The sequence below is a fragment of the Pinus tabuliformis genome, chromosome 9 (genome assembly GCF_031772625.1).
Source record: "Pinus tabuliformis cultivar Carrire ecotype Pingquan chromosome 9, CPIR1, whole genome shotgun sequence".
In the NCBI taxonomy this organism is placed as follows: domain Eukaryota; kingdom Viridiplantae; phylum Streptophyta; class Pinopsida; order Pinales; family Pinaceae; genus Pinus; species Pinus tabuliformis.
This window is the reverse complement of record NC_142307.1, coordinates 1,713,733,244-1,713,746,226: the sequence shown is the minus strand read 5'-3', so window position 1 is coordinate 1,713,746,226 and position 12,983 is coordinate 1,713,733,244. Positions and strand designations below refer to the sequence as shown.

General features: G+C 36.1%; 1 protein-coding gene across 1 annotated transcript in view; it reads right to left on the bottom strand.

The window, feature by feature from the left end:
- LOC149155551 (stromal processing peptidase, chloroplastic-like) overlaps positions 1–12,983 on the bottom strand; it is a 335,427-nt gene that overhangs the window by 139,843 nt on the left and 182,601 nt on the right. The window contains exons 14-17 of the mRNA XM_089445700.1: positions 12,768–12,917; positions 11,484–11,621; positions 10,614–10,841; positions 10,247–10,399 (exon numbers count right to left, since the gene is read on the bottom strand). Of these exons, the coding sequence (XP_089301826.1) occupies positions 10,247–10,399; positions 10,614–10,841; positions 11,484–11,621; positions 12,768–12,917 (669 nt within the window). The remainder of the gene's footprint in view (positions 1–10,246; positions 10,400–10,613; positions 10,842–11,483; positions 11,622–12,767; positions 12,918–12,983) is intronic.

Sequence of the window (12,983 nt, the reverse complement as noted above, 5' to 3'; positions counted from 1 at the left end):
TCTAATATGTTCCTCTTTGCTTCCAATGACCTCTTCCTCTTACACTTTGGCTTCATGATGGCTTTCGATAACCTGTTTCCGATGAACTCTTCCAATATGCTTCTCTTGAAGAAAACATGAGCATTCCATTTTTGGACGTTCTAATCATCAGAAAGGAAGATGGCTCTCTAGGCCACAAGGTTTTCAGAAAGGCAACACACACAGAAAGTTACCTCCATGCGGATTCCCACCATCACCCGGCCCAAAAGTTTGGTGTTCTAAACACCCTTGCCATCAGAGCCCTTCGAATTTCGGACTCAGAACACCTGAATGAAGAAAAGAATCATTTGGTTTCAGCTTTTAAGAGGATAGGCTACAAAGAGCATGAGATTAAGAAAGCCTTTGAGAGAGCTGAAAGAAAGTTGTCATCACATGAGCATAAGACGCAAGAGCAACCTCAGGGTAAGATTTTTCTACCTTATATCCATGGTGTTACTGACAAGATCGCTAAAATCCTAAGAAAGAAAAACATTATCACTCATTTCTCAGCCCCCGGTACCATCAGACATAGTTTGAAGTCCGTTAAAGATGATATTGACAATCTTCAGCTTAAAGGAGTCTATAAAATAGACTGTTCTTGTGGAAAAAGCTACATAGGTGAAACTGGTCGCTCCCTCCAGACAAGGCTCAAAGAACATGGCGCTGATATCAGAAATGGAAGATCTCGTACCTCAGCATTGGCGGAACACTCCTTGAAGACTAAACACCATATTTGCCTAGAAAACGCATCCATCATCGCAAGAGAGGAGCATCATCAAAGACGAAAGATCAGAGAAGCTCTTGAGATTATTAAGCATCCTCAGAATCTGAACAGAGACAATGGTATGGAAATTAGCGGAAGCTGGCTCCCCGTGATAAAAGAAATTAGAAGTCGCCAACCCATCCCCAGGTAATGCAGGTATGTTGTCCCCTCTCCTTTTCTTATTCTATTTTTCATCTTTAGTCTTCTTTTATAATTTAATTAATATATTTTTATTATATTAGTTAACTATAAATATTAACTATTTATAATTACTAATATAATTTAAATATATTAATTAAATTTAAATTTAATTTATTTAATAATTATTAATTAATATATTAATTATTATATTAATTATTTATTATAATATTCATTTAATTATCATTTTATACTAATTATTAATTAATTATTAATAATTATTATATAACATTTGATTAGTCTTATATTAATATTATATTAATTTATTAGCTATTATATTAATTAATATTTGAATATTAGTTAGCTATAAATATTAATTATTAATTTGTATTAATATATTAATTAATTAATATGATAAAAATATTATTTAGTTAATTATCATTATTTTAGTCATCTATAGATACTAATCTCCTATAATTTAATTTATTTAATAATTATAATTTTATTAATACATTAATTAATATATTAATTAATTAATTAATTATTATAATATTTTAATCATCATTATATAAGAATAATTAATTAATAACGATTGATCATTATTATGTTAATATTATCTAATTTATTTATTATCTATTACATCATTTAATATTTGAATTATTATATTAGTTAACTATAAAATTAATTATTAATTATTAATAATAATTATTAATTTGATTATTATATTAATTAGTTAATATGACTTAAACATATTAATTAGTTAATTATTAGTCAACCTTAATCCTAATCACTTAAATTTTCTAATATGATTTGAATTATTTACTTTATATAATAATTATATTAATATATTAATCAATATATTAATTAATTAATTAATTATTATATTTAATATTCGATTATAATTAATTATTTAATAATTTATACAATATTAATTAATTATTTATATAATAATTGATTTCTATTGTTGTAGTTTCATATTAATTAAATTTATTAATTAATATATTAATTATAAATATCATTTATGTTTAATAATTAGTAATTAATATGAATAACAAGAAAATATGATTATTAGTAATTATGTATAATAATTAATTTATTGTAAATATTAATTATTTATAATAATTAATATGTATAACAATAATACTATTAATACTAATTAATTATTTATTTATAATATTAACTTATTATAAAAATTAATTATTTATAATAATTAATATGAATAAAATAAAAATAAAATTAAATTAAAAATTCGAGCCGACTCTTTGTTCTCTCTTATTCTTCCTCCTCATTAGTATTTATTTAGGTTTTTTGCTCTTCTTGTATCATCATTCTTCAACCCTGATGATGGATCCCACTTGGGATTTGAAACGTTGGTATAAAGATGTTAAAACTGTGGATTCTCCGATCACTGATTCAAAAGTTCCTGTGACTTCCGATATTCTCTGCTCTGATATTCTGCAATACTCCTCTGATGTGTTCCTCTTCTGATGGCTTACCTGGTGGCTTTGCTCCCTGGTTTCTTGCTCCTGTTTCTTCATGGATCCACTCTGCTTGGCTTCACATCATTGTTTACTCATCCAGAATATTGCCATATTCACATCAATGACACTCTAGGTCAACAAAAGTCGGGGCTAGCCAGTTTTGCTATCAGATCATCCGGATTCTACCGAGTGAAGTGAGGTTAAAACATTGTTTTAAAAAACAGCTGAGTTGACTCCGACTTGGCCGAGTCAGACCGAGCCAATGCCTAGCCGAGTCGGCTCAGTGGCCAAAACGGAACGGTTGGCCAGGTTGTTACCGAGCCAGTCATTGACTCGGTTGACTCGATAATGACTCGGCCGAATCAGTAATGACTCGGTAACAACTCGGCCGACTCAGTAATGACTCGGTCGGTTCGGTAACAACTTCGTTGACTCGGCTCTTTAACAAAAATCCTAAAGCACATTTGTCAAAATTTGTTCTGCCTCCTACATATCAATGGTTGGGTTGTTGTTTATTGCATATTTATAGCCCTAAAGTAATCTATCACTGTGAGAAAGTTTTGAAAATTACAAGGCTGAAGTATGGTTATCCTAGTGGCATGAATTAGAAAACTAAAACAATGCATTGAGCCATACAATGTTTTTAAAAAGGCAAACGTTCTGGCAATGGACTAATAAATACATATTTACCTCTGATTGTTCTGGAGCTTGACCATAATTAAATCAAGGGTTTTGAGACTTCATTAGGGGCAGAGAATTGGTATTATTGTTGTAGTCTAGTGATTGTCCTTAGGCTGAGGCAGAAGAGAATCCTGGCATTGGTGGCTAAGTATGAACTTTGTATTGGACAGTGCACTGGGTGCCATTTTGATATAATGGATGTATTTATGAGCCTACTTTGATCATATGTTGTCTTCTCTCTATATTCTAAAGCCTTGTGTTTGGAAACATGAATGAAAATCTTTAAAATTATGTTTTTTATAAAAAAGTATTTAATGTATTTTTTACAACGATCGAGTCATTGAAATCAAACCGGCCAAGTCGATACCGAGTCAAAGTGGGAGTCGAAGTCGACCGTTTCCGAGTCGGATTCGGGGTTTTAGAACATTGGGTAAAACTCACTCAGGTTCTCCGCCATTGTATTTCTCTGTCACTGGTTTGCCGAGAGGACAACCAACATTTGTATTCATAACTACTGCCTAATAATAGAAAACCCTCAGAGTTGTTGCACCAGTTTTCCCGTTTTGCGTTTTTTCAGGGATGTTTAGTCCAAAAATAAGTGTGTCCTTTGTGTGATTGTCTCATTTATTTTTTCAGTGCTTGATTTGTATGTTGGTGTAGGCTGCAGTGTATTTGCATTTAATATTTTCTGAATATTTCTGAAAATAACTTGTTAAAATGAAGAACACAAGTAGTTAATGCAAATCAGTGTACTGTAGTAGGATATATGACTTGTTAGATTCAGAAATTTTCACACTAACATATGTTCTTAATGTTGATTTGGGGTAGCATCGGATGTGCTTTAGGCCTCAAATTTTGCAGGGAGACTTGGGCACATGTATCCCAAAGAACCCATAAAGTGTTTTGGGAAATCCCTCCTAGAAACGATTTTATTAAAATAATTAATATTTTTAATGGAGTTCCTAAGTCTAAACTTAGGAAAATTAAAATATAAATGGGTATTGATCTAATTATGGGTGTAACTTCTAGAAGAAGACCGAGATCAAACCAAAATGATATGAGCCTTTGATTAGGAGTTAATCTAGGCCGTTGGTTGTCCAACTGGAAAATTTAAGAAGGGGCTTGAGGGTCATTTAGAAAGCACACTAAGAGAGATCAAGAGATCGATTTTCTGAAGTGAGAAGTTCTCAAGAGGAAATTCGATTGAGGAGATGTCTTGCAGTTGAGGCGCAGGGATAGCTCCCGGAGAGAGAGAGATTTTCTCAGCCAAAGAATCATCAGCAGAGAGAGCCAAGAGAGTAATCCAGCAGTGGCAACGCTGAGCGAGAGGGGCTAATGCAGAGCCACGAGGGGGCAACGCAAAAGCCAAGAGGGAGTCTGAAATTTATAGAGGGAAATTGAGTTTCAAAAGCCAGAGCCGGGTTGTGAGATCGGGAGGAAAAAATCGAATCTCCTGGGCAGCAAATCAACTAGCCAGACGATTGACGTTGTCCCCAGAGAGCTTGATGTTGGGCTGACGCAGATATTGCGCAGAGGCAGCCAGAAAAACCAGGGGAATTCATTATGGGGGTTGGATCAGCAAGGATTTCCAGTGATAATGTGAGATAATCTCACAATTCTTTCTTCCAGTATTTCTCTCTCTGTAACTGAATAACTTGAGAAGTATTCAAAGATGTATTCATAATTTGCTACTGCTTGATAATAATAAACCCTTAGAATTGTTGCATTGGTTTTCCCGCATTGGGTTTTCCTGGGGACATTTGTCCAATAATTAAGGTGTCTATTGTGTTGTATTTTCTTTCTTGCTCAGTATCTTATTTCCGCTTATAATTTAATTAAGTGAAGGCTACAGTGTATGTATTACGATATTTTCCATAGAAAACTACAAGTAATTTGTTTAAAAAAATTTAACAAATAGGAGTAATATCATCAGTTGCTGCAGTAGGGGTTCCTGTTGTGGAATTTTCACATGGTATCAGAGCTGCAGGTGAAGCAAGAAGAGCAGTGCTGGCAGATACATCGCTAAGAAGAAGAGGGAGTTTGAAAAAGTTGCAGGAGGCAGCGATTCAAAACCCCAGAAGGTTGACGCAATTCCAAGCCGAGAGGGCATATTTTTGAGGCAATCTCTCTCGAGTGAGTCGACAGAGAGAAGGACTTCCAGTTCAGATTTTTGCCTGGGCAGATGGAGCAAAGTTGAAGCCTCAGCATGAGAGAGCTGGTGGGACGCAAATTTTCAACAGGCAAATTGTTGGGCTGAAAAATGTCAGGAGAAGGAAGAAAAGCACTTTGGGGGGACTTTTCCTCAATAGACTTCCCACCGAGAAGTCTGTTTTCTCATTGGCTGAGCAGCAACAGTGACAAGCAAAGAGAGGATTTTCAGCATTTTTTGGCAGAAATGGCAACGAGTCACTTGAGGGATCACGACAGGTTGGACGGAGCATCCAACTATGTCATCTGGAAGGCTAGAATGTCTTTCCTTCTATATGAGCAAGCCCTCAAGACGTACATCGACAGTGTGGTTGCTAAACCTGCGGATGTAGATCCGTTGAAGAAGTACAAAGTTGAGATGGAAAGGGCCAAGAGGATGATCCTGGATGGAGTCAAGGTTCATGTGGTGTGTCACATTGCTATCAGAGCAACTGCTAAGGAGATGTGGAATGCCTTGGCCATGTTATATCAAGGATCTTCCAAGTAGCAGAAGATGTACTTAGAGCAGAAGTTGAGATTTGCTTAGATGCAAAAGGGAGAGCCTGATTCCTCCCAAATCTTAAGGAAACTCGTGATGAGTTGTCTGTTGCAGGGCATACACCTCAAGATTCAGAGTTGGTTAGACTTGCCCTCAATTATGTCTCAGATGAGTAGCAAGTTTTTGTCCAGAGTATCCTAGGTCGAGCAGCATTGCCGAACTGGAATGAGATGTGGATAGCCCTAAAACAAGAGAAACTGAGGAGAGACCTGGTCAAGGTCAAACTTCACGGAAGCAGCAACAGCAGTGGATCGAAGCCCAAGGAGGAGGAGGATAATGCAGCCCTTGCATCGAAGGGCCAGCAAGAGCAGCAGAGACGTAAGAAGGACGTCTCGAAGATCAAGTCTTTCAGATGTGGTGAGATGGATCACTACGCTACACAATGTCCTCTCAAGAAGAAGGACAAGGACGAGAAACACGATCCGAAGGCTGCGCTTGCGAAGATCGAAGAGGAGAATTTTTCCATGATAGCCGAGATACCTCCAGGAGGGAGGTGGGATGATTTGGAGTTGTAGTTTGAAAGAGTTACAAATGAGCAGGAGCCTTGAGGAGTCCACCTCCAAGATCAATACCTTGCTACAAGAGCCCAGATCAGTAGTAGCAAGGTGGACTAGTGTCGGATGGTCACGAGGAGTGTCAGAGAGAATTGCAGTGGCTAGGAGCACCAAAGGCTGAACAGCACAGAGAAGAGTTGACAACAATGCAGATGGCACAGAGGAGAGTTCAGCAGCAACGCAGTATATTCAGAGGGTCAGTGAAGAGACTAGCAGCAGCCAATTCCAACATTAACATGGTATCATACTGAACACAGTTAGTTTAGTAATTTTGGATGTTTTTCCATTGTTATAAGAAAAAGTTTGCAGCGCAATAGCAATTGGCAGTGGCAGTGCTAGCAGCAACACAGATGCAGTACTTGAGAGTGTGTTGTAGTACGAATGCAGTGTTAGTAGTGGCAGTTTCGACAGCAGTATAGTTGCAGCAGCAGCGAAGTAGTTGGTGGACAGCATGCCAGACATCAGCAGTGCAGAAGGCGATGCATCAGAGTCAGAGCAATATGCAGGCAACATATATCACTAGAGCAAATTCCTCGCTAAGGAGCGTTGATTTAGGGTAGCATCGGATTTTGCAAGGAGGCTTGGGCACATGTATTCCAAAGAACCTAGAAAGCGTTTTGGGAAATTCCACCCAGAAACGATTTTATTAAAATAATTAATATTTTTAATGGAGTTCCTAAGTCTAATGGGTATTAATCTAATTGTGGGTGTAATTTCTAGAAGAAGACAGAGAATCTAGGTCATTGGTTGTCCAACAGAAAGTTATAAGGAGGGGCTTGAGGGTCATTTGGAAAACACACCAAGAGAGATGAAGAGATCGATTTTCTGAAGTGAGAAGTTCACAAGAGGAAATTCAATTGAGGAGATTTTTTGCAGTTGAGGGGCAGGGATAGCTTCTAAAGAGATATTTTCGCAGCCGAGAATCATCAACAGAGAGAGGCAAAGAGTAATCCAACAGTGGCGGCGCTGAGCCAGAGGGGTTGATGCAGAGGTAGTGCAAAAGCCGAGAGGAAGTCTGAAATTTGGAGAGGGAATTCAAGTTTCAAAAGCCGGAACAGGGGTGTGAGATCGAGACGCAGAAATTGAATCTCCTGGGTAGCAAATCGACCAGCCAGAGGATTGACGTTGTCCCGAGAGAACTTGACGTTGCGCTGACGCAGATACTGCACAGAGGCAGCCAAAAAACCCGTGGCAATCATTCGGGGGCTGGCTCAGCCAGGATTTCCAGTCATAGTGTGAGGTAATCTCACAATGCTTTATGCCAGTGTTTCTCTCTCTGTAACTGAACAAATTGAGAGGTATTCAGAGATGTATTCAGAATTTGCTACTGCCTAATAATAATAAACCCTCAAAACCATTGCACTAGTTTCCCCAAATTGGGCTTTTCCGAGGGCATTTGTCCAAAAATAACAGTGTCTATTGTGTTGTATTTTCTTTCTTGCTCAGTATCTTGTTTTCGCTTACAGTTGAATTAAGTGAAGGCTGCAGTGTATGTATTATGATATTTGTCGTAGAAAACTGCAAGTAATTTGTTAAAGGAATTTAACAAATAGGAGTAATATCATCAGTGGCTGCAGTAGGGGTTCCTGTTGGGGAATTTTCACACTTAATAGATGAGCAAGGAAACATACAATTGATGCAAGGAGCGGAGTTAAAGTGGCACATCACATTGGTTGCAAGGTGGCTCTCAGGTTCTGCTGGCTGCTGGCTAGAAGAAGATGAATAGAAGAAATGCTCTCCTAGGGGTACCCACTTTTGGTGGGTAACATGCTTCACAAGCAATAAAGCGGAATGAGCATGGAGTTGGGTGATGATGCCAATTATCCTATAAAAAGATTGGGCTCCACATGGAAATTTCTAATGCAAATTAATCCAATGATACGCAAAAATTTCACCTCTTACTATATGTTTCCCAAATCTCAACTCCTCAAATTTTCAACCTTAGCAATGCTATGCAACATAAAATGAAACAGTAACAGTGAGTGCAAAATATTTCAATCCTTAACAACCATTCTGCTAGGCAATCCAAGGAGAAGAGATACCAAAGTGACTTGATAAGTTTCAGCCCTTTAGGGAAATCTTATCATGCATAAACCGAAACTTAAATCTCACTTATACAGCAATAATGACAGCAGTAAAATAGCTCATTAACTTCATCAATTATGATGTTAAACCACTTAACATAATTTCCCTTTACTTATGTCAAATCAACAAGACAAGTAAAATGAAGAATAGATGGATGAAAATCAAATATGCAATTTAGACAAGTTATGGGCAACTGAAAAAGTTCATACATATACACCAATTTTATCAGAATCAGATGCTTCCAGCAAAACCAGCCAATTCGACCAATTTTGGGCCATGTCACTTCGATTGAAGGTTATGAACTGGAGAAGCTCGTTTTCTACATCCAAGGCTGGACTTGTTTTTTGATCTTAGCTTTATAATGGAGCTTTTGGTGTGGCAATAACTTGGTGGGATGCTTTGCTTGGCCTTTGAATGGATGGTGAGGATTTGTTGTTGATGGTGGATACCCAATCCGAAGTTTGGAAGCAATCAAAATGATTTTGTTTGGGATGAGCTGAAGCAGCTTGCTATACTTATAGCAGCTTGGGATGAGCTCAGGTATTGTACTTTAACTTCGTTTCTGTAATATATGGACTGTACTATTTCCATCCTAAATATGTATGCTGCAGATGAGAAAATTAGACTTGGGTTTCTCATTGTTGCAAGTAGTTTCATATTTGTTTTAACGAACTGATTTGTTGGGACAGCCAGGCTGACATCTTATATGTTTTAGCATGCCTAGATGAAACTAGAAATCATATTTAGTGCTGTTAGAAATCTACTGTTATAGAATCAATCTTTCAAATCAGTGTGTTACTTGCGAGTCACGACTGTCCCCTAAGGGAAGTGATATTCATCTCCACATCAAGTATATTTTCAGTGTCCATCTTCTTGAGCTTGCCTAGGAAAAGGTTGAACAGAAATGAAGTATACGTTGTACCAAGTATTTCAGATTCAGCAATATGGTAAAAGTTCTGTGAAATAGATCTAGGGACCTCAAGTAGGTGAGGCAAAATTTCTGTATTTGTTTTAATGTGCAAAATTTCAAAATTTCTACTAAGCTTTGAGGGCAATGCTTTTCAAGAGGGAATTACTATGTAATGTATGTAATGACCCTAATGGAGGTATATAAAGAGGCAAATGTATCTCTAATTAGTAGGTCAGTCTAGAAGCGAACCTGCATGGACAATGAAAGAGACCTAGTATAAATAAGAGATTGATGGAGTCATCGTTACATATATAGAATTATGATCATTGTACTTGAATGTATTAGTATTATTTGGAGTTCTAACATCTAAGGAGTTATTCTGTAACTCAACATAATACTTTCAGGAGTTGTGCTCCACATCCATATTTAGTGTAGACTTTTCATATGTAGGTTTATCATGACTTATTGTGTATTAGTTTCATTATAAATACAGTAATAATTACCCACAAAATCGAACACTTCCACAAACAATTATGATCCCCTAAAAATTAAATTGTAATCTAAGAAAGCTGATTTTTAATCACACAAACAAATCAAAACTTATTATTACAACTGAATGCTTCAATAACTACATACCATAATTGGGGCAACCATTGTTAGGAATCTAAACAAGGCTCAGGATTAAGATAAATTAATTTTAGAGGTTAGAAAGGTAGATAGCAACAGCAAATATGACCTAAACGGTATTCCATGTTTAGAATGATATATATCCCATTATGAAAACCAAAGTGGAAACTACCTAAAGAATCAACTTTTATCTACACCATTATGATTCTTCATAGCAAATACCTCACAAGTTTTCTTTCTTACCTGTTGACTTTGCAGATCTGTTCGAGAAACTTGGAATGTAACAGGAACTTCTTCAGTGTCATTGTGGTCACTTTTTTGAGTTGTTACAGTGCCCAAGTAGTCAAGAACACAAGCTTCAATATCTTCCTCAGTGAAATCTCCAACAATACTAACCTAAAAACAGAAAAATAAAGAAGGACAGGCTAGTTAATTAGCACAACATGGAACAGAAGAACAATGCAACCAATATTTTTGATATAAGGAAAGCACAACCCATTTTTAAAATGAAATCTCTCCAAATAATTCATACTTCCTTATATAAGACAGTCGTTATCCCCATGAGTTACTTAAACTGATAACAATCAGCTGACTAGATGATATGACATACCTCCATATTATCAGTTACAAATTGCTTCATCACAGCATCCTTCACGACAGGTAAAGTCAGCCGCTGTATTGTTTGTGGTGAAGGCTCAACAAATCGTTCATCGCCTTTCAGCATAGCATGCATGAGGCGATGGGCAGTTGCCCGCTCTAGGCTTTTAGGTATAGCACGATAATGTGATAAGTAAAGTCGTCTTGCCCTCTCAAATGCATCTTCCAACCATATATTATGCTGGGAAATCACACCATTCAAAACATATTCTTAGATGGAAAAGCAAAGGCACTACATAGATCTCAAGGTTTCCAGAATAATAATTAAATAATCTAAAAATAAGTCATTGATTCTCCTGCATATTTTCTTAAAGAACCCATCCTGATTATTTAAGAACACTGCACACCAAACAATTTATAAATCTCCCATGGTCCGAGAGAAATTCACTATAATTAAATTCAGGACACTCCATGCTGACTGAAATTCTTACTCATAAAGCGTCTTTTTAGTAGGACGGACTGCAATTTCTCACTAGAAACATAATGGGAAACAAACATTGACAAAAAATGCCAAGAGAAATTATGTAAACCATTTCTGATGCACAATTTATACATAAATTGTTTTGGGGGAGCCAATGTCAACATAAATCAATACATATGTTTTTGGCTTCAATAGTTCAAGAAAGATTAGTAACAACATACTAAACATTGGACCATACTAAAAAGAGAGTTCCTGCCAAATTACAGTCAAACTAAATAATTTCATAGCTAAAAAGTGTTATACTTTCATCACTGAAAAGAGAACATCAGAGAATGCAAGTTAAGAAATAAGAACCAAGAATGTAAGAACTCTATAAATGGTGAGATAGCATAATGAACATACCTTAATTACCATATAAAGTAGTTGGAAAGCAGCCCGCATTCCACCATCTCTCAGATGAAAATGAAATTCCATAGAGATAAATTCCTCAGTTGACTCTAGAGCACAGTTAATCAGGTGATTAACACAAAACAACTCCACCTACAAAAACCATACAGGAGATTCCAGATAATATAATTTTCAAACCAAAAAATAAGCTTAAATGACTCTTAAAATAAGGCTACTATATTACAATTTGCCTTGCCTAACCATGTTCTTTTGCAAAAGAAAACCTGAGTAGATTATATGTTTTCAATAATGACTTTATTTCAGTCTCACTTTTGCTTCCCACCAGTGTATCATGAAAAATGCAGTACACAGCTTTAGAGAATCCAAAACTTCACCCAGAAAATGGGGAAAGTGCTCATAGCCTAGAAGTTAGAACTCAGACAGTCAATTTCAAAATTTCCACTCATAAAAAAATCAATATAAAAAAGCACTTGATCAACCATAACTTTCCTCTAAAAAACTGGAATCACCTCCTAAGGCTGACGGTAACTGTTCTGAATCACGTCAGAAACATCGAGAAATAGCAAAATTACTATTGGATCTGCTTTTCCATGACCTAGGTAATTCATCAATCAAGGAAACCTTGACCATATTTTCCTTGAATTATATTAGTAGCAAAATATAACACGAAATGATTGGAAGATTACTCCAAAGAAAGTGGAACACCTTTGAAAATACATAACAAAGCAACATAAAACATGGACACTTTTAAAACCATCCACACGGATATGGAAATGCGGTAAGACTATAAAGTCATTATGACAAAATTAAATTCTAAAATATAATGTTTTAATTTGAACAAGTTTAAAGATATATTTTTGTCAAAACAGTAAAAGAATGGAATGCACAGATCTGGAATGCACAGATCTGCCAATCGTGAGAAGGAAAATGTTACATTTCACGGAACAAAATGTAACACATACTCACCATCTAAAAAAATCCATCCAACCAAATTGAACTGTCTTAAGTTAATATATCAAAATCATCCTCTTAAGATACAGGTATGATGTTAACATTTTCATAATCCAAAAACTGAACCATCTAGTTCAGTAAATCAGAATCAATCTGTACTTCTAAAATGCCCTCTATAATTTATAGTCAACAGGAGTAATACATGCTTTTTGAATATCTAGTGTCTGGCAAAGAAGATAGATTGTATAACTTCATAAAATATAATCAAGCAGATTATTAAATCAATGGTAGTTCTTGATTCCTAATATCATCCATCACTGGTATTACCTGTTCCCTTGAAAATCCACCAACTCTTCCACCTTCACTAAGAGTGCGAACCCCTACAATAACTGCACCCCTTGCATCAAGAGGTTCTTTAGCTCTTCCTCCACCAACAACCAGCCTCATAACACCACCTTTCGCTTCATTCTGGGAGATCTATATTTTTTAAGACATACAGACAAGTTAGAAGTTATATAAGAATGGAATGCTGGCATAAAAGTA